The 22,666-nt window shown below is 39.1% G+C and overlaps 1 protein-coding gene across 4 annotated transcripts in view; it reads left to right on the top strand.

The window, feature by feature from the left end:
- Window positions 1–22,666, top strand: part of LOC101106534 (ATP-binding cassette sub-family C member 4) — a 187,861-nt gene that overhangs the window by 93,401 nt on the left and 71,794 nt on the right. For all 4 annotated transcript variants that reach the window (XM_042254988.2, XM_042254987.2, XM_027973709.3 and 1 more), the window contains 2 exons: window positions 16–110; window positions 1,834–1,980. In XM_042254988.2, the coding sequence (XP_042110922.1) occupies window positions 16–110; window positions 1,834–1,980 (242 nt within the window). The remainder of the gene's footprint in view (window positions 1–15; window positions 111–1,833; window positions 1,981–22,666) is intronic.

Genomic DNA, 22,666 nt, shown 5'->3' with positions numbered 1-22,666 from the left:
TTCCCTGTTCCCTAGGGCCAATCAACAGAGTGCCCTGAATGTCACTGTTAATGGACAAGGAAATGTAACTGAGAAGCTCAATCTGAACTGGTACTTAGGAATTTACTCAGGTAAAGTTGAGTCATCTGGTCTATTATCCGAGAGTCTGAGTCGCTTACAATGAGCCCATGTGAGCAACTAGAGCTTCCAGGAGTAATTCAGTAATGTCTTAACAGATTAAGTTTCTGAGCCAGCCGCATTTATTCTGTGAATTAATTAGAATAATTATTTTAAAAATCTGCTAGAAGAAAAGAGGTTGAATGAAGACTTTTAATTTGCTCTGTACTGGATTTTGGAAGTTAAACCAGCATTGCATATTGAGAAAATCAGCCACTGGAAATATGTGACTATTGTCTATTCTAATAGGTTGCTTTAGCTAAATCTTATATCATTTTATGGATGTGTGAGGGGATTAGAAACAGATCCCCACCTTATGGTTCAGATTGTTCCAATTCTTTCTGAATGAAACTTGGCTTTTATTGACCTTGGTTGAAATCCCCTGGGAGCCAGGGTCCCAAATAAAAGCATTGCTGCCTCGCAGGTGTGCAAACTCTCCTTCTCCACACTGCTCATCTCTTGGGTTTTACTAATTACTTAAGGCAGAAGCTAAACAGGGAGAAATCCAGTGTCTGGGCATTAGGGTTCCTTCTTCTTTCCTGAGATCACAGTGTTATTATGTCCATAACTGTGTGATTAATTTAACATCTGGCTTGCCGACTAATATCAACACAGCTCTTTGTTTTGACACCAGTGCCTAGAATATACGTGGCATTGCATACTTTTAAATGGAATTCCTCTTCTAAAATTTTAAATATTCACACAGGAAATATACAAGCTTTCTGCAAAGATAGAGTGAGTTATCTTTGTAAGAACCCACTCATTGAAATTTTTTATGTATTTTGTTGATCTCTTGCTAAGAACTCTAAATCCATTAGCTATTTACCTTCTGAATTGGTGGCCTATGGGGGCTTGAAGGAGGAAGGTGGGGGGTTTATGTTGTATACTCATATAGGATGGTGGGCTGAGGCAAATGCCTGTTGATGGAGCCGAGAAAGTTGAATAACTGTCAGAATTTAAATACTGAAATTTAAATTTCAGAATTTAAGTGTCTCATCAGAAGGGAACAAAGTTCTTAATGGAATATTTATTACAGAAGTTATCCCCCCTCTGTTTAGTTCAAAAGATGTTGGGAGGGTATTCTAATTTTTATATGCATAGTGATACTCATTTCTATCATTAACAAAATGTAATTTAAATGCTGATGTTCATTTATATTTATAATTTGTATTTTCCTACAGTTTAGTTAGATTTTTTGCTTGCAAGTTTATGTGGTATTTTTATACTCTTTAAAGCTACTTGGGTTTGTCTATAAGGACATGATAGTATTTCTTCTGTTTCCTATTCATTAACATGCCGATACCAAAGCTTTTCACCATTTTAGATTATGAGACGTTGTAATTATTAAGAATTGAAATGTGAAGAAGAGAAGACTAACAACTTTTAAAAATTCTTCTGAGTTTTATTGAAACTTATAATTGGATTAGGAAATACTGGAATGAAATTTTATTTTACACTTCATTTCTTTCCCCCTCATGAAGTTTATATTTAATGAGAAGAAAATAGTGGTTTTTGTTTCTTCTTTTTAAAATGTATGTCATGAATGAGTTAAACTCTTCTAGAATCCAGATACTTGATGGGGTAAGGAAATAATATCTTTATAAGCTGTTTGGCATGGCTTAGCCTTCTTGATTCAAAGGCAGAGATCTTGGGCTTAATGATGTTTCTTTATTTCAGGGTTAACTGCATCCACTGTCCTGTTTGGCATCGCTAGATCTCTGTTGGTATTCTTTGTCCTTGTTAGTTCTTCACAAACTTTGCACAACCAAATGTTCGAGTCCATTTTGAGAGCTCCAGTACTGTTCTTCGATAGAAATCCAATAGGTAGGTCAGACACCAGATTTTAACAGTAAGTGTGTCTTGTTATCGTACTTAATTAACACCTGATTCCTTTTTTTAAAATTTAATTTTTAGCACCAAAAACATTTTGTATTGGGATATAGCCAATTAACAACGTTGTGATGATTTCAGGTGAATAGTGAAGGAACTTGTAAATATGTCTTGTTATCATACTTAATGCCTGATTACTTTTTTAATTTTATTTTTTTTAACATCAAAAACATTTTGTATTGGGGTGTAGCCAATTAACGGAGAAGGCAATGGCACCCCACTCCAGTACTCTTGCCTGGAAAATCCAACGGATGGAGGAGCCTGGTAGGCTGCAGTCCATGGGGTCGCTAAGTCAGACATGACTGAGCAACTTCACTTTCCACCTTTCGCTTTCACGCATTGGAGAAGGAAATTGCAACCCACTCCAGTGTTCTTGCCTGGAGAATCCCAGGGATGGGGGTGCCTGGTGAGCTGCCATCTATGGGGTTGCACAGAGTCGGACACGACTGAAGTAACTTAGCAATAGCCAGTTAACAGTGTTGTCATAATTTCAGGTGAACAGTGAAGGAATTCAGCCACACATATTCATGTATCCATTCCCTGCCAATGCCTGATTACTTTTGGCATTTGAATTGCTGATCCATTTTGTACAAAAAACTTTACTGATATTTTTTTTCCGCCATGGTATATCTGAATATAAGGGCATATAAACTTTTATTCCAATTTTGTATGAGTGTGAAAATACAGATGTATGCTCACTTTGCAGAATGATTTAAGAACTGATTCGTGTGGCAAACGAACCTCTCTACATTCAATGCAAACATATTTACATATTTTGTGCTTGTTGTTAAAACATAGGCGGTGTTACAAATTTCAGGTAGGTCTCTACTCAAACGTTGTTACACTGAATCTCTAATCAAGACAAGCTATGGGGTTTTTTCTTTCATTGCCCATGCATATCTAGGATCATAGAGCTTTGACTTGTGCCCGGAGTATGAGATTTACCTAAAACGGTAATGAATAATTAATGAACATCCAAGATTAATTTAACGTAGATATCCTCTTCAGTTAAAATAACCGTATAGCTTATAGTGGAGTTTGGGTAACATGTAAGAGGCTTTGTGGTACATACGTAGTAGGTGGATGCTCAGTAGTAAGTTTCTCAGTCTGAGTGTCCTGGGAGGTTTCCCAGTGTTTGGTTACTCCACCTTGAGGCCTTCAACCTTTCTTACTTCAGAATGTAGCCTATGTTTCCATGAAGAGGTGATTCATCAGTGGATGGGTCCACTCTGTCTACTTGACTAGACTTGTGCTGAGGCCCGGGGTGACTTTGTTTTTGCAGTTGATGATTGACAGGACTTGTTGAGGCAGAAAGGTGGGCTACAGAACGGACAGAAGTAGCCTTGGCCTGGCCATCAGCGAGCCATGTGACCAAGGCCAAAGGAAGGTAGATCTACTGGGTAGGCAGATCTCAAGGGAGGATGTTGTCTGTCTTGGTTTTGAAGTGTGGTCTGTGGAGCCAACTGCCTGGGTTCAATCCTGGTAGTAGTTACTAATGGTCAAATTTTAATTAATACTTATATGTTGGTTACTCTGTGTCTCAGTTTTATCTGGAAAATGAGATGCTATTCCCACACTTGCCGGAATGTCGATACTGTTAGAATTATGCAGGTGAGTACATTCACAGCATTTAGATCGAAGTCAGGGCCTTATGATTCTTCGAGTCAATGATCCCATGCTATGCGGGCACTTCGTCTCCTGTGAAATGGGAATAACTGCTGCCCTTCCGGTATCACTGTGTGAGGATTAAATGAGGCTGTTGGTGCAGCATCTTGTGTAGATTTATCCAGCACATGTTTCATCCACGCACTGGGTGGAGCACAGGATGGTAAGCTGCAGAGGCCCATACAGATCTCGTCTTACTATAAAGCTGTGGAGACAAAGTAATTGGAGGAGCCGTGCTGTTATGGTTGTAGTGTTGCTCCACTTTTCAGTTAATGTGAAAATTACAGTCATAATGTTGGAAGCATGAACAACCCCTGTAGGCTTCTCCAGACGCTGGTTAATTAATTATTTAGGGATTTGGGCCCAAGCATAAATCTTCAAATCACTCATCTTACTGCAGCTGGCACACTAGGGTGTATCTTGTCTCCCTGTCCTGTGACTATTAACAGGACCTGATTCCTTCAAGAAAATAGAAGCCCAAATAGTACTCCAAAGACAGGCCTGCCTTGCCCCAAAGGTTTAGGAGCCATGATTTATTTATTTACTCTGTTAGTAGAGTAAAACTTTTTTTTAATGAAAAATTTTAAGTGATGAATTTTACATTATTGTTTGAATAAAAATTTCTTATACTTTTTATACTTGTTTTATCTTGCTCTTCTTTGGAAAAACAAGTAATGTGTAAGAATTATGGTTCATAGTTGAGATTATTGATTATGTTTACCCTAATAGTTATAATATATTTTTTTAAAATCCCCTTCTACAGCAGAGAGACTGACTTGCTTAACTTTTTGCTTCTGTTTTGATTTTTTATTTCTTGGCATGTGGGATCTTGCTTGGCTCCCTGATCAGGGATCAAACCCACAACCCTTGTGTTGGAAGATGAAGTTTCAACCCCTGGACTGCCAGGAAGTCCCTCAACTTCTAAGTTACCTTAAATATCTGGGTTTAATTCAACAAAGTTCCCAGCATAAAATTGTGGGTGATTTGATTTCTAGTCTGTTTCCCCTGTAGCATGTAGTGATCATGAAGTGTGTATCTCTCCAGGATATCCTAGGGGGTCAGTACATTTCCTATGATTTCAGGATCCTGACAGCCACCCAGAGTTAGAACAGTGATGAAAGGAAGGGCTTTGGGCTTGGGATGGTGAAGTTGGAAACTCAGAGAGGCCCATCAGGTCTGCGCCTTCCCCAGTCTGCCTGGATTTGTACTCACCGCACCAGAGTTCCCTTGTTTCTACTTGTCTCCAAGCCCACTTGTGCCAGTGGGTTCTCAATGACCCTGAACTGGATGGTCACAAGGCCTTGTACATTCGTTCATTGGTGGGCCCACTCTAAATGTTCTGTTTCTATTCTGATGCTTCATCCCAGATCTTCATGAGTTTTGCTAGACACTAGGGGAGTAACTGGTTGTAACTGCAATGGGTGTGCTAAGAACCAGGGTTCCATGGGAAGTTGCTGAAAACACCAGTTGCTCAACCAAATTCGCAAGTTCCCTTACTTTCATTGTGTTTATCGTATTCTATGAAGGAACGAAGCGTCAGCCTAGAAAGTGCGTGGTTTCTCTGCCTACAGTTTAACATTCCAGCAGTGCTCCTGTGGCTACATTCTATTTTGAACGAATGTTTTGATGCACGAGCTTTACTTTGTTCATATAATGTGATGCTTCATTGCCTACTGGAGTTTTATTATCTGTGTGTGGCCTTAGAATGGCAAAACCAGGTTTCATTTTTTCCTTTTCTCTTCCTATTCCCTCCCGTTATTTCACCCATCTCTGTTTCACTTTTTTCCTTTGACGTATTTTGGTAATGGTGTGTGAGTGCTAAGTCGCTTCAGTCCTGTCCGACTCTTTGCAACCCTATGAATTGTAACCCGCCAGGCTCCCATGTCCATGGGATTCTCCAGGCAGGAATACTGGAGTTGGTTGTCATGCTCTTCTCCAGGGGATTCCCCTGACCCAGGGATCGAACCTACTTCTACTAAGTCTTCTGGTACCACCTGGGACACCCCTCAATAATGGTATTATATGTTGACTTATTTAGTTCTTAAATTTAAAAAAAAACTAATTTTATTTATTTAGTTATTTTTGGCTGTGCTGAGTCTTTGTTACTGCTTGTGGGCTTTCTCTAGTTACAGCTTGTACGGGCTCCTCTTCCTTGTGTTGCACAGGCTTCTTTTTGCAGTGGCTTCTGTTGTTGTGGAGCACAGACTATTAAGCCTGGGCTCAGGAGTCACAGCCCTTGGCTTGGTTGCTCCGAGGCATGTGGGATCTTCCTGGACCAGGGATCAAAGCAGTGTCCCCTAATTGCAAGGTGGACTCTTAACCTCTGGACCACCAAGGAAGCCTCATTAAGTTTTTTTTTTGAGGTCGTATTTTTAATGAATGGACTATATATATTTTTAATGTGTACTTAATTATGAATATTTTTTTACTGCACTATGTGGCATGTGGGATCTTAGTTCCCTGATCAGGCATCGAAGCCACGCCCCCTGCATTGGAAGGTGGATTCTTAACCACTTGACCACCAGGGAAGTCCCACTTCCTGTGTGTGTTTATTAAAGAGCTACAAGTTTGCAGGAGCCAGAGCAGACATTTCTTGTATGTTTTGATTGCAGCTGGGTTTGAATAGTACCTTTTGGGCACGTGGGCCGCGTTCCTGTGCTATTTGTCATGTCCACATCTTCCTAGCCAACCTTTGTTTTCTGTCTCTGAAGTCGACGTTTACTTGCATCAGATCTTCATGCTCGGGTAACACAAATCGCAAGTCAACAGTAAGTCATTTAGAAATTCAGAGATGATTTCTGTTAAAAACCCAGATTTTGTTTCCCTTGTGAGGACAAAGTTTGTTTTATTTTCTACATCTGCCACAAGAGGGCAGCATGATCTACATTATTTCAGGGATATACTATAAAGTGTACCTTCCTGCAAAATCTGGTTGTTTTTATACTAAAGCTTTCTTGGAAATTCTATTTTTATGGCCTGAGGCTCTGTATTCTGTAGTGTTACAGTTTTTAAAAGCATTGTTGAGGTTCATTAAGTCTGAAACATTAAACTCTTGCTGTCCTGAAATAACTAGCAATTCAAAGGTGGTATTTGGATTTCTTAATTTATATGGTTTACCCTAGTAACTGAAATAGGCCACTGCTGACATGTTTACTGGATTTTATTTTCATTCCTAAAGAGTAGAATATGATCAGTTGTGTGGAAGATATTATGATCAAGCACTTTTCATCCACCCAGTCAGATTTAGCAGAAATATTTTATCTTTATCAAGTGTCTAAAGTTTCACCCTTTGATTTGGAGACAAGATGAGAAGATAGTTGTCCTGTTTGTTCCTGCCTAATTATTATGGCAAAACACCTGGCTTAGAGCTTTGCGTGTAATGGATTCCAGATAGATATTTGTTGATTTCCTTTCTATTGGCTAATTTGGCGTTAAGACACTGAGCCACAGAGTCGGTAGATGTTGTGTATCTTCTCTGAGGAAAATGCAGTCAGTTGGGTTGTGGCTAGTATGTTTGTTCACACGACTGATTTTTGTGCTCTGTGTGTGTGTGTGTGTGTTAGTTATTCAGTGTTTAAAAAGTACAAATTTATATATATATATATTTTTTAGTAGATCAAGTTTAGTTAGAGCTAATGCACTGTAAAAAAAATTCACTAATTTCTTTTGTTATTTTATTCTTCTGGTAGTACTACAGTTTCGGAGTACTTGTAACTTAGAACAGAGAAGGCAATGGCAACCCACTCCAGTACTCTTGCCTGGAAAATCCCATGGATGGAGGAGCCTGGTAGGCAGCAGTCCATGGGGTTGCTCAGAGTCGGGCACGACTGAGCAACTTCACTTTCACTTTTCACTTTCATGCATTGGAGAAGGAAATGGCAACCCACTCCAGTATTCTTGCCTGGAGAATCCCAGGGACAGAGGAGCCTAGTGGGCTGCCGTCTATGGGGTCGCACAGAGTCAGACATGACTGAAGCGACTTAGCAGCAGCAGCAGCAGCAGCAGCAGCAGCACTACGGTTTAAGAGAAGACATATTCTTTTATCTTCCATAATGAAAAATCTGGAATTGCCCTAAGTATTAATATTTCCTACTTGACTGCGTGGGAGATGAGGCTCTGTAAATTTCACCCATGTAAAATACTGAGAACGAGGAATTGAGTTTGGGGCAAGGAGGAGGAGGGGTGGTCGTGGTTTAAATGATTGCTGTTTCTTAAATCTGGAAAGGGACTCATTAGCCTCCACTTCAAGTTGCTGATGAACTCATGAAGTAGTGGAAAGTAAATTGAAAGCGACGTGCTGAGCTTTTTATACTATTGAGAATAACCATCTTGCTATAGTATTTATAAACTCACTTGTCAACGGACTGTTGCCTTGCTAGGAAAAAGAGTCATTGGTAGAAAAGAAGAATAATTGTAGGGATCCATGTCTGTTTATTCAGTGCAAATGACCACTGAGGTTTGTGCTAAATGCATGTTCTTAACAAGGATAATATTTCAGCACTGTCAAAATTACCTTGACGATAATAGGCCTGTTAAATTATAGCTCTATAAGTTAGGCGGTAAGATGGCTCAGCTTAGCGCACATTAATCTATGCCTGTTCGCACAAGTGATTCTGCTGAGCAGGTAGCGTGTTAGAACAAGAAATACTGGTCCTAAAACCTCTGATTTATGGTAGGTGTTGTTTTGACACAACATCATTCAGACGATTTACAAGGCAAGGCTTCGTGTTAAAATATTTCACCAGTGTCATCATTAGTCACGACATAAATATTCAGTAGTGATGCTGGAAAATTGGTAATACACCCATTCATGCCAAATCACTCGCTATGTTTCCTTTCAAGTGAGATCTGTTGTGGATATGGTTTAAAGAAACTACGAGTTTTCTTCCTTGAGCAGATGAGCTGTAAGAAATTGAGAATAAGAATAATAACTTTTTGACAGCTTTCCTGGACTCAGTCTTGCCTAGGTTGCTTTGAATTCTGGCTTCAGTCCTTCAGTTCCCCTCTCCCCCTCTTTTTCTTTCCTTTCTTTGCTTAATGCACATAGTAAAGAACATATTTCTATGTACATTAGTTACAGAGGCTTTTTGTCTTCAAAGGAAGGGGTTAGTCATCATCTGAAAAGCTTTGTTGCAAAACAAAAACACACATTTCCCCTTTCAGTTTTCCTTGTTATTTTTTAACAAATGTGAGTGACTATAAGGGGAATATCACAAAAGATCGCATCAATCATAGTGAATCTCAATGACCACATAAATATTATTTTTTCAGGTTTGAATGAAATAGCTAATAGTCTGAAGTAGGTGTGGTAATTAAATCCTGTTGGCTTGTGACATATTGAAAATATGTTTTTCACATAACAATTGCTATATGTACTTAAACTCTTATCAGGGTGATATTAAGTCATATTTTATGGGAGTTGCTGTGTTACTGCTAACAGTATCATAAAAGCCTTTGTTAGGAGTTTAAATAGTTACATAGTTACATATATTTGATTGCTATTGTTATTTTGTCAGTAATCTTTATAAAGGTAATTGTTATAGTGCTTGTCTACTCTTGGTAAATATTGCACCATTTTGGTGTACATTTTTAATCTGTCATTGTTCTGGTTACTCATTCATTTTTTTGTCTGTAATAATCATACATGGAAATATTGATAACTTAGTAACAGAGAAAGCACTGTAGTTCTCTAATAAAATGTTAAAAAAATAAGATTTGAGAAGCTCGTAGTGGGTTCAGAGTGCTAGTCCGAATTGTTGTTGTTTATTCACTAAGTGCTGGCTGACTCTTTGCAACCCCATGGACTGTAGCCCTCTGTCCATGGAATTCTCCAGGCAAGAAGACTGGAGTGTGGAGCCATTTGCTCCTCTATGGGATCTTCCTGACCTAGGGATTGAACCCTCATCTCCTCCACTGCAGGCCGGTTTTTTAAACCACCGCACCACCTCAGCGGATCATAAGGATGACATTTTATTTGATTGCACTAATACTTCCTAATATTATAGTATACATAGATTGTATGTATACATACATACTTCATTTTAATATATGTATTGTCTCAGCCTTCAGCTAAATCAGAGCCAGGCAATGTATGGCCTCAGGACTTCACTGTTATATTTCAGTTTCTGGCATAAGTGTTCTCAGTTATTTGCCATTACCTTATGGGATGTGTGAATTAATAGTACAGTTATCCCTTGACATATTTGGTGATTGGTTCCATGACCCCTGTGGATACCAACGTCTGAAAATGCCTAGTGTCACATATAACCTATGTACATCCTCCCATATACTTCAAATTGCTTACAAGCAAATTGAAGTTTTCCTTTCAGGAATTTTTTTTCCAAATATTTTTGACCAATGGTTGGTTGAATTCAAGAACCCATGGGGAGGAAGTATAATTCAAATAGTGCTATCTATTGCCACCCCCCAGATCTCACACACACACACACACACACACACAATTACTTCAACCTTTAGCTGTTTGTAACAGAAAATACCACAAAGTAGCCTTATGACATAGTTCATCTTTTCAGTACATCATTTCAAGAAAAATTGGCATAATTCTTTGAGGTCAGAGTCACCATCAATAAACACTGAGAAGCATATCAATTTGTTGTATTGAAAATTCTGAGTGGTTCTGCTTTATGACCTAAATCCTTCCCCTCAAAGATTTAATATAAGATTGATATGTGGCACCCTAAGGCACAGTTTGATTTTCATTTTCTGTTTTTTTTAAAAAATGTTTTTACTTATCTGTTTATCTTTGGCCATGCTGGGTCTTCATTGCTTGCTGCACGGGCTTTTCTCTAGTTGAGGTTCACGGGCTTCTCATTGTGGTGGCTTTTCTTGTTGCAGAGCTTGGAGTAAGGTTGTCCGGGCTCAAGAGTTGTGGCTCCAGGGCTGGAGAGCCCAAGCTCAATGGTTGGGCCACACCCATCAGGTTGCTTGCTCTGACTTAGTTCCTCTGAGCCATGTGGGATCTTCCCAGATCAGAGATCGAACCTGTGTTCCACAGGAAACACAGGTTTCCTTCTTTACCATCCAGCCACCAGGGAATCCCTTGATTTTCATTTTCTAACTGAAGACTTCATATTCTGTTACCATTTCTTCCCTGCTCCCCACCCCTCTCGCCTTTAGTTTTTAAACATTATTATTATTTGCCATCAAGAAAATGGAAAAAATCCAAATATTAATAATATTGAGCCAGTGATGCTTATTTCACAGTTGTATTTTCAATCTCAGTTTTATAATGCTTATAACAATTACAAGTAAAGTATTATTTAGGTGTCTATGTATTGACTGTCTCTTATGTTAGCCTTGTGCACTGTGCCCTCCTGAGTATATGGTGTTTCTGGGAAAGCCTCCACTTCCAGGATTGGGCAACTTTACCTGCTTAGTAAGGATTTGTTGAGTGGATAGAAGAAAGAGGGTTCAGGAATGTGTTTGAATGTCTCCATGCTGTGATCTCAAACAACAGTGGAACTTCACAGACGTACAAGTGAATTAGAGCTGTTTTTTCCTTCATACTTGTTTACATTAAATTTAATTTTTATAGTTTATTTTCACAGGTTGAGCTTGTAATATATTTTTATATGGTGGACTTTATTTCTGTTATTTGGTGGCATAAAGAATAAAGCTTGTTTATTTGGAGAGTACAGTTCGTGAAACCAGACTATGCAAGTTTCCAAGTTCCCCTAATGCCAGTCAGTCATGGAACTGAAGCTGTCCAACACTTAATATGTTTGGTACTTTAAAAACGAATCTTGGCACTTATATGGGTTAACTATTTGATGCCTGGTATTTTTACCTTATAAATTACAGTGCCTTAAGAATTAAAGAGGTAGAATTCATCCATTATAAAAAAAATCAGTAGGGATTATTAAACTGTTACTAGATAGGAAGCTGAGATGTCAAGATGTCCCAGTTTTGCTGGGAACATAGCTTTGCAAGAGTTGTGCCAGTCACTTAACTTTTCACTGGGGCCTTTTCACTCATCAAGCATTTATTGCTCATTTGCTGGTTATCAGTTGTGGTCACAAACATTGGAAGAAAAAGTACTGTCTTCTAGGCCTGTTTCTAATGTAAGTAATTGTTGACAGTGGAGTGTTGTTGTTTTTTCTGTTAGATCTAGTACCAATATTCTATTATTCCATAAAGAAAAGATTCAGATTCAGAATTTAATATAACTATAGATTGGAGCTCAATCCACATATAAACAAAACATTGATGCTTCCATGCATAGCTCTATATGATATGGTAATCACATAACTGGTTACCCTTGATTTCATAAAACTTCCAAAAACTGTTTTCCTGGAACTTTAAACAAGCATTGTTTTCAAACCATTGGGAATGTGAGGACGTTAGGAAATAAAAGTAAGTGATTCTTTATTTAAGGTTACTAACTTACTAACACACAGTAAACTGATCCTGGCTTCTAAGGAGACTCTTTGACAATTTGGAAATGATTCTAAAGGGACTGCTTGGGTGGTATGCACATCTCTTAAAGTGTTTTAGGGAAAAAAGAGGGAAGCCGGTGTTGCCCTTTACGAATATGTACTCACAGCTCTCTTTGGGCTTTTTACAAGTGTGTTACAAATGCTTTGACAGTAGGCGGAACATAAGCAATGATGTTTTCTCCGTAAGTAATGTTGTTATGAAATCAACTATGATCTGTTGAATGTTCTTTTCCTTCTTGGTAGACAGGATAATTCTGTTTAAAATTTTTCCCTCATTTAGATAGAAAGTCTCTGACAAGCTTCAAAGTACACATTGAGTGGAAGTTTACTAAAATACTGTGGTTAAATGGAAAGCTATCATAAAATTAAGTTCTCTGTTCTGGAAATATTTTCCTTTCATTTTGCAAGTGCATTTTAATAGATTGTATCACACAGGGAAATGTTTCAATCTCTTGAACACCTGGAAAGTCTATTTCTGACTTGTTATGTGTTTAAGAGCCTTTATCCAAATACAGTCATGCTTCTGCTGATGGGAAAGTCCTGCCTCCAGGTCTGCTGTTGGGAGAGAGCAGGGCTACAGAGTGGTGTGCTGATAACACATCAGTGAAAACCAGAGTGTCTGCCCTGGGTGATTTTCAGCCTCAGTTCCTGGTTTGCAGGATGTTTAAGTCAATAATTAGTGAAGGATTCCTCTCTGAACTTCAAGTGGATATTTCAGTGAAGTGTTCTTTGGACTCAGTCCCTGATTTTATTCCTTACTCGGTGTGAGGCATAAAATGAAAATGTATAGAGATTTTTAAGGGTGTGGTAAGAAAAACAGAACATCCATGTCTTTTGGTTCTATGCAAAGATATTTGAACAGTGTGTGTGGATTTGTCCTTAAATATGTTTTTGTATATGAACAATTCTATCCATCTAGTTCAGCAATGCTGCATGGAAATATAGTCAAGATCATGGAATAATTTTTTTTTCTCATTAGCTTCAAATATATAAAAATAGAATAAGAAGAAATAGTTGCTTCCCTCTGTGGAGTCATTATTTTTAGAATTTTTTTCACTTTTTAGTTTGTCAGACTGATCTGGGCTCATAAAATTTATTTCCTATGGTAGAACTATAAATCTATAATTCTTCCTTTTTGGAGAATAAAGTGGCAATAACATCTTAAAATTATATCTCATGCTAATATAAATCTTCACTCTCTCTTCCTTTTTACTTAGCATAAAAATGAAAAAGTTGTCAAATATGGCTTAATGAGTTTCACCAATGGGTTGTCCTGTAGACAGACGTATTTCTTATTGGTGCCAACTTTGAAATGTTAGTCTTGACATAATCCTGTAAATAGAAGGGAAACAAACATAATTCAAGATGATGAGTAATCAGTATTGCTAGAAAATTGTTCTTCCTTGACTTCAAGATTAAATAAACAGTTGTTGACAGAAATGGCTGTGGTAATAGAGTGCAGCACCTGTGTAATCTGGACAGGCAGTGGTCTATCAGAGAAGCTGCTGTTTTGGGGTTTTTTTCCCGTAAGTAAATTGTCAAGCCTTTTAGGTAAGTAGATTTCACTCATACATTCAGTTCAGTTCAGTCGCGTCTGACACTTTGCGACCCCATGAATCGCAGCACGCCAGACTTCCCTGTCTATCACCAATGCCCGGAGTTCACTCAGACAGACGTCCATCGACTCTGTGATGCCATCCAGCCATCTCATCCTCTGTCGTCCCCTTCCCCTCCTACCCCCAATCCCTCCCAGCATCAGAGCCTTTTCCAATGAGTCAACTCTTCGCAGGACGTGGCCAAAGTACTGGAGTTTCAGCTTTAGCATTATTCCTTCCAAAGAACACCCAGGGCTGATCTCCTTTAGGATGGACTGGTTGTATCTCCTTGCAGTCCAAGGGACTCTCAAGAGTCTTCTCCAACACCACAGTTAGAAAGAATCAATTCTTTGACCCTCAGCTTTCATCACAGTCCAACTCTCGCATCCATACATGACCACTGGAAAACCATAGCCTTGACTAGATGGACCTTTGTTGGCAAAGGAATGTCTCTGCTTTTGAATATGCTATCTAGGTTGGTCATAACTTTTCTTCCAAGGAGTAAGTGTCTTTTAATTTCATTGCTGCAGTCACCATTAGAGAGTTCTAAAATTTGAGTGATGGTGGTTTAATACCCCTTGATATCTAATTTTCTACCCATTCACATCTCCTTTACTAGTTAATCTCCTATACTAGCCTTCAGGTGTATCTTTTGCTTCTTGTTATAACCAAGTCACTAACTAACCTAAGGTTAGGGTTTGAAATTTTGGGTGACACAGTGAGTACCTTATAGGCTTTAGATAAACACTGAGTATTCTTTTTTTAAAATATATAGGTCATCTTTTGGAGAAGGCAGTGGTATCCCACTCCAATACTATTGGCTGGAAAATCCCATGGATGGAGGAGCCTGGTGGGCTGCAGTCCATAGGGTCGCTAAAGAGTCACACATGACTGAGCAACTTAATTTCACTTTCACTTTTCACTTTCATGCATTGGAGAAGGGAATGGCAACCCACTCCAGTGTACTTGCCTGGAGAATCCCAGGGACGGCGGAGCCTGGTGGGCTGCTGTCTATGGGGTCACACAGAGTCAGACACAACTGAAGCGACTTAGCAGCCCCAGCAGAGCAGCAGCAGGTCATCTTTTTCTCCCTGCTAATTCTTATGTCTGTTTTTCATTTGATGTCAGATAAGAGAACTGTGTCACCAGTAGAAAATTTAAAGCTCTTAATGGACAGGGAGTTGGGATGTAGGTGGAGATGTTAGAACTGAGCTTTCAGAGAGCTGTGCCAGTCATTTAGCTGGCACAGTCAAGTTCCTTTGGATTGGGCCATAATTGTCTTAAGCAGCATTGACACGTGTGTGTGTGTGTGTGTGTGTGTGTGTGTGTGTGTGTGTGAGAAAGAGAGAGAGAGTGTGTTAGAGATGTGAAATTTAAGATTTGAAAATTAATCCCGTGAATAAAGTGATATTGGACATACCAACACCACACTGACTTGTTTTCTTTTATTTTCCAATAGTGGTTTTGACCACTATAATTTGGGACCCAAGGTGCCCAGTGGTAAAGAGAACAGACTTTGGAATCACCCAATCTGAATGAATGTGAATCCAGCCTGACCACAGACAGACCTTTGTCCGGTGATTTAGTCTTTTTTGTTACATGCTGGGGATGATTGTATAGTATATGTAGAGCATTCATTTCATAGGAATGAACCGTAGGACTAAATCATGCAAGTTTGTGATTTTTCTTTTTGTCTTTTCTTCCTCCAAGGGAATACATTTAATTGTGATAAAATGGTGGGAAAGGATGTGTGTATCTTCCCAGATACAAGGAAAAATATATAAATGATCAAACTAACAACCTGCAAAATAGAATCAATAACCTGTTTTTTGTTTGTTTGTTTGTTTGTTAGCTTGTTTTGTTTTTGTTTTCATAGGGCCTAAGTTTCATTTCTGAGTTCATTTTAATTTGGTTTCACAGCGGGAGCTGAGTTTACATATAAATGCCAAACATCTGGATTTTTGTGTTTGTTTGAAAATGATATGGCTGAAGTTTATTACAGAAGTCTATTGTATAATTAGAAATACAGTTTGAAGTTTTATAAAATAAGTTCTATTTAAATGGAACATTGTAATTCTTCCAGGGAATAGCTATACTTCTTAGGAGCAGCAAGAACTTATTTTTTATTTAGGAAATGCAGTAACTGGTCAAAATGTATTCACCTTTTTCAAAAAGCATGAAAAATGACAAATTTCACATGTGAAAGTTAAAGTTGACCTAAGGCAGTTTTAGATTGTCAGGCCTTCAAATTTTATTCATGGGATGTTTTTAGGAACATTTCGTGGTTTGTTCACTCCAGTTAATTCCAGGCAGTCTTCCTGCATTTCCATCAGATGGACATTTTGATACTTCACAACTTCTTCTTGCACAAAATAATAATGCAAGTAGCATGGGATGCAAATGCGAGTCACCTGTTAGATCGTTAAAAATGTAGATTATATATTTAATGCAGATAAAGGTATAAAAATGCAATAGAACAAGCACAACTTTCTTATAAATGGGCTTCCCTTGTGGCTCAGCTGGTAAAAAAAGATCAGCCTGCAATGTGGTTCGATCCCTGGGTTGGGAAGGTCCTCTGGCGAAGGAAAAGGCTACCCACTCCAGTATTCTGGCCTGAAGTATTCCATGGACTGTATATATAGTCCATGGTGTCACAAAGACTCAGACACAACTGAGCGACTTTCAGTTTCAGTTCTTATAAATATTTCCCAGTTATTGTTAAGAAACTAACCATGTAAATACCACAACTTACTGGCTAGGTATAGTGGCATTGAAGTCAGCATAGTTTTGAGTGGAGAGACCTTAGTGAAGACCGTGTACTTACTTGATTAACACCTGGATGTCAGGTAGCTGTAAGCACCTACCTTTCCTGAGTCTTGGCATTCAGCCTGAGTCACGTCTGAGAGGCTTTGCAGCTCTGAAATTCAACTGTTCTTTCATCCTGCAGAATTTGCTAAGAAATAATTCAGTGAAAAAGAAAACCAAAAGTAAGTTGTAAGAAGTTCAGAGTCTTTGTGATACACCGCCTAATGTTTCAGAGATCTGTTGCATGACAGAGTTTTGATCTGTTGGCAGGTATAATCTTGTTCCCTATCATATTGAATATCAGCCTGGAGTATGATAAATTTGAACCATTGCTCTTTGTATTGTCAATTCAGGGCAATGTTGTAAATTTATATGTCAGTTTAAACTTGTTAAAATACTGTACTTCCATTGTTTCATTTTTAATAGCAACCAAACACAAGAAATCTTTTGCAGTCTCTTGCTTCTACCGCCATCGTTTTTCTTACCTTCTTTCTGAATCCTCTAGTTACTGTTCCCATTGGTTTTTATGTGGAAACCATAGAGCTCTGGTGCCTACAATTGAAAATGAAGAACCAGTTTGACCCAAATCATTAATCATCATACAGTTACATAACTCAACATTTTAAAAGCATCTTTATATGATAGCATGCTGGAAATTTCACATGAAGTAACCAGATAATGTATTCTGAAATCTCCACGGGCATTTTCAAAAGGTTCAGCACCCATACCAACATATTATGTATTACCCAATAATGGCAGCTCTCTGGTGGAGGTGAAATTATGTTTAGTACAGTATTTCTCATGAAATTAATATGGACGTTATCAGAAGCTGTTTAAAAAATTTGCGCGATCTGGACAATCCACACACAAACAGGTATTTCAGTGTGTATGAAAAATGGATATGTTTGTCTGAATGTGTCTGTGTGTATGTATTTCTTTGACCTTCATCTTCCTCATTTTGTTTATCTAGCTTTTACATGAGCTTCTTGCTTTGGTCGATTTTCAAAAGAATTTAGCATTTGAAGATGAATTAGACCCAGCATGGGGATGGGAGGTGGATATTTCATCTTCAAGGAAGATCACTATTTCTGAAAACTAGATGATCATTTTTTTGCCTGTTCTCTTGGCCCTAATTTTTAAGGCTTCTCCTAGTGCCTTGTCATGACTTCTGAAAAAGTTACATTTGTGGTACAATATGGTATAAGTTTGAAGTATTGATTTGATTGATGCATTGATTTATACATTTATATTGCTATATGATTGCTCTGATTGTATTAGGTAACTAACACCTATGGCATCACATAATTATTCTCATATTGGGAATGAGTAAGATCTAGTCTCAGCAGATTTAGTCTCTCATCACTGTACTGGATGTTATGTCTCCAGGGCTTATTTATTGACCAACTGCAAATATAGACCTTAAGACATCTCATTTTATTGTCCGGTTTTAAGAATTACAGATTCCACATATAAGAGCTATCACACAGTGTTTCTTTTCCATGTCTGACTTCACTTAGCATAATTTCCTCAAAGTCTATCCATGGCACAATTGGCAAATGGCACAATTTTCTTTTTTCCCATGGCTGAATGGTATTCCACTGTGTGTGTGTGTATTTATCTATACACACATTCATCTGTTGGTAGACTCTTGAGTTGTTACTATATCTTAATTACTGTGAATAATGCTGCAGTAGAAACAGGAGTGCGCAAATCTCTAATGTAGCCTGTTCCATTTCTGTCTTACTAAAGTTTTTGTGATTTTATAACTGCTTATAAGTTAAGAAAATGTCTGCTCTGCAATTCATATTATTTGCTATTATAAGAGAATATGTGGGATCTTGGTATCATAGTAAGCTCTTCTTTGGCATTTAACCCCCTTCTAGGAGTAAAAACAGCTTTATGTGAGGTTTTTGTTTTTTTTTTTTTTTTTTTAACCTAACTTAGGGAGTAAAAGAGTTCTCTAATCCTATCATATTAGAAATGCTGTTAAACATCCCATGATGTCTTTAATAATTTGCGTAAAGATAAAACTCCCTTTAAGCAGGGTATTTTGGAAATGTAGTATTATTTTTAACTGGGCTCATGTTGATTTTAAATGGGAGAATAATATGGTCAGAGGACTTAGTAAGTGGAGTAGAAAGAATGGAGGTCTGAGAAGGTTTCTATAGGGAGAGCCACAGAACATGACTCCCTATGTTTCAGAAGCTCTTCTGTAGATGTAAAGACATCAGGGCTATAGATGGCTGGGTGACTTCTCGCATTGGTTTAGTTTATTTAGGTAAACCCTGTTACTAACATGCCTTAGTACCAGGAACTTAGAGTTCATGATAAGAGCAGCTGGGAGCCATAGATGTATCAAATCCCATAGATGTATGAAATCCCACTAAAACCACCATTTCTCTTTATTCTGGCTTTGGCACATGGTTCGATTTTATGCACCATCCTCATGCCCCTACCCACCAAATTTATGGTGACTGGAAAGACAGATTCTTTCATTGTCTGTTTTACTGTGTCATCATAGTTTTGCAGTGATGTTAGTGCTTTGCTTTCTTACTTATTTTACTGCCTGATACAGAAGTGAAAAAATATTTGGAAAGTTTCAGAAAAATAGTGTCTAGAAATTTCTTTTTTTTGTCTCTATAAGGCTCAGTATTTTACAGTGAGACTTTTATTTCTGCTAATTCAACTCTTGCTTATTCTCCTTATCTCAAGTAGTAAAACTATAGGACCTGATCCTAAAAGTCATCTCTTTTTTTTCTGCTATAAGCTTAGGTTTATAACTTATAAGTATCACTGTTTCATCTGTTCCTAGGAAGCCTGTTTCTAGTATCATTTGTGTTGTGCAGAAATACGATTTTTGAACTCTTGGGGGCTTGGCAGGCTCCCTGGGTATTAGTTGGACCAGTATCTTCTTTGTTAAAGGTCTAAAGAGACTCAGTGGCCTGGGCCCAGTCCCTGGTCGTTGGTTCCCCCAGTCACTGCCCAGACTCAGAAACATACTAAGATTTATTGATCAAAAAATGTCATTAATTCTGCCCCCTCTCCCCCATAATATGCAGTTTAGTGAAAGACTGAGTCGGGGGCTTTCTGTGCTTGTAATAACCTGTGTTCTCTGTCTTCACATGTTCACGTTGCACTTCAGGGCAGTCTTGCACTTTCAAAACTTTTTCTTTCCTTTACTGAGGGCACAGACAAGTTAGGGAAAAACAATGGACTGGTGAAGACTGCTTCTAGGAAAAAGACCTGGGTAAAAATTTTTTAAAAAAAATTATCCTAGAAAATCCAAGGATAAGGAATGATGTGTTTTGATCTAAGAAAAGTGAAACGTTCTTTTGGTCTGTTCTCCGTGCACTTTCTGATGACTATTTCACAGCATTTGAAGGCGAGATCCATTCAGCCTTGGGCCTCCTTCCTGGCAGCCTCCAAGTTGTTATGTTGTGGTGATTTAAAGCTCTCTTGGTCCTTTGTGATGAAAGGACCAATATTTTTCTGATGAAAATATTAGCAGTTTCAGAATTGAGACTAGTGGATCTATTCAGCTCTGAGGAGACCTGTCAGCAGTGGGCAATGGGACTTTTCATCTAAGGCCTGTGACCCCAAGAGATGAGGATCCCGCAGTGATTTCTCCTCATTATGAACACACGCCAGCATTATTTAATGCAGCCACGTTTCGAATGCTGGTTAAGGAACACGGTTAAGGTCTTGGTCTCAAAGGACTTTGATGTCCTGTGGAAGCCTGATTTTCCCCTAATATGCATGAACAGCTTGTGCAGTGTAGCTCTTGGGAGATGAATATTTGTTCGTGTAGGTTACAATAGCAGACATACCCTGAGAGTTATGGGGATGTCAGGCAGAATATGTATTTTGATGGAAAAGAAGGACTAGTATGGGAAAATTAGCCGTGGAAATCCATAAATACCAAGCCAAGAATATTCCAGCCGATGTGTCAGTTGGATTTTACTAGAAATGACAGACTGATACTTTTGCAGATTTTCCTAATAGAGAATTTTTTTTTAAGTTCAGCAGAATGATGCCTTTATAGATTTTAAACCTTTTCCCCCTTACATAGAAATTTCACCTTTCCTTAGTTTCTAGAGTTTTCTGTTGAAAGAATGCATGAGAGACCTTTGTTCTATGGACTGTCCCTCAAGAAATGTATGGTCTTCCCAGGTGGCTCAGTGGTAATAAAAGGATCTATTTGACCCAAGAGATGCGGTTTCGATCCCTGGTTTGGGAAGATCCCTAGGGAAGAGGGAATGGCAACCCATACCTTTATTCTTGCCTAGGAAATCCTACGGGCAGGGGAGCCTAGCGGGCTGCAGTCCATGGGGTCATAGAATCGGACACCACTTAGTGACTGAACACTGGCATGAATAAATGTATACCAACTTTAGTGGACAGTATTCTGTGGCAGTCTTTGGTAGCCTGGATTACTGAGAGGGTTTGCTGTTCATATTGTTCACTTGTGCAGTGAGGAAAGGTTCAATTTCTCATCAGGTTTTACTACACCTGCAAATTCTTTGGCCATCTGTAGCCTGTCCTTAGACTAGCTTTGTTGCCTCTCCTTTGAGGCTGTAGAAGATCTGTAGTCTGCCCTTCCTTCTGAAGGAGATCAGAGAATGGAGGAAAGGCAGAGCCTGAGGGCTGGGCCGAGCTGGTGAGAGGGCACTGGGCTGGTTTTGACGTGTAAGTTTTTTAGTGGCTGACTTCCCCCGAGAGGAGAAACTTTGAAAGGAGAGCCCGATGCAGACTGAGGTAGCAGAACCATTCGGAGTGGCATCAGGAAAGAGGGGGAGCGGGGATAATTGAGGCAACAGAGAATTCAGCTTTGCTGGTGGATTGTAGAGCAGATCAGAATGAGCACTAGAGGCGAGGATGTCAGCATGGAGTTTTCCATCTGGGTTGTTGCCAGCTTCACGCCAGGGGATGCTGTGCCAATTGCGGAAGCACATGTTTGTATAGATGTGATTAACCACTCAGAAGCGTGGAACCAAAATCTTTCCCTTTTAGAACAGCTACCGAGTTGAGAAGTTGGCTACAATCTAAGTGGGGAATCACAATTGAATGTAACCTTTGGACTTTAAATATCTTGAAGCTGCTAGGAAGGAACTTAGAATGACAGGCATGATGAAGTCCTCTTTTCTTTGTTGAGTTTAAACAATTTCCATAGATCTTGCTCTCCATGAGATGGAGGCAGACAGGCACCATATTCATGAGACTGTTGTCTCTGGGAGCACATGACCTCATGTAGCGGGAGCAAATGAGATGCCAGGCAGTCCTTAGACTAGTCCTTAGACATTGTTCAGGCAGTGTTGGGAGAGGGAGCGGCTAGGGAGGCAGGGGGCGGGATTCCTGGAGCTGGAGATATCTCTCTGCCTAGCTATCATGTTTTTGTCACAGGGACAAGTTTCTGTCAGTGTTGCAGCTGCAGTGTAAAGAAGGTGTAACATTCCTCTTCTTTTGAATTTGACCGATGACTGTCCCTGTGTCCCCAAACCCACCTGTCACATCCTCTTTCATCAGTCCTTTGGGTGGTCAGTGTCAACCTGCCTCAACATTGCTCTCAGTTCTCATAACAAGATTCACATACTATCTCTTCTTTAGTGCCAATCTATAAGCACTATGCTTTTTTTTTTAAATCCATCTGTTGTGATAAGGGCTCCATACGTATTTCTCAAATCATGCATGGTGTCATCCAAACTTGTGTGTTTTCTGCTGGATACATTAGTAATTGTGGAAGAAGCTGTGATTGGCTGTATAGGGCCAAAGATGCTCAACGTGTGCCAGGAGGCTTGAGCAGATTTCAGGAGAGGCTGCTATTGGATGACAGGACGGTGCAGAGAATGAGTTGGGTTTACCCAGGACATGGGACCTGGAAACCAGGGAGGGAAGGCTGCGTGTCTGGAGTGGTGTCACTGTGGGCAGGATGGAGGGAGCAGAACCAGGCCAGGCTGGGAAGGCTTTTGACTCTGTCCTGAGATTGGTAGGGTCTGGTTGGTGAGAGGATTGATCATACACCTTTCTGGCTTTCGAAAGGTCTGTCATGTTGTGGAACCTCGTAGTGGGGTAGATTGGGAATTCGGGGGCATTCTCATTTCT

Source organism: Ovis aries, chromosome 10 (assembly GCF_016772045.2).
Source record: "Ovis aries strain OAR_USU_Benz2616 breed Rambouillet chromosome 10, ARS-UI_Ramb_v3.0, whole genome shotgun sequence".
Classification (NCBI taxonomy): domain Eukaryota; kingdom Metazoa; phylum Chordata; class Mammalia; order Artiodactyla; family Bovidae; genus Ovis; species Ovis aries.
This window is presented reverse-complemented; position numbering and strand designations above follow the sequence as displayed.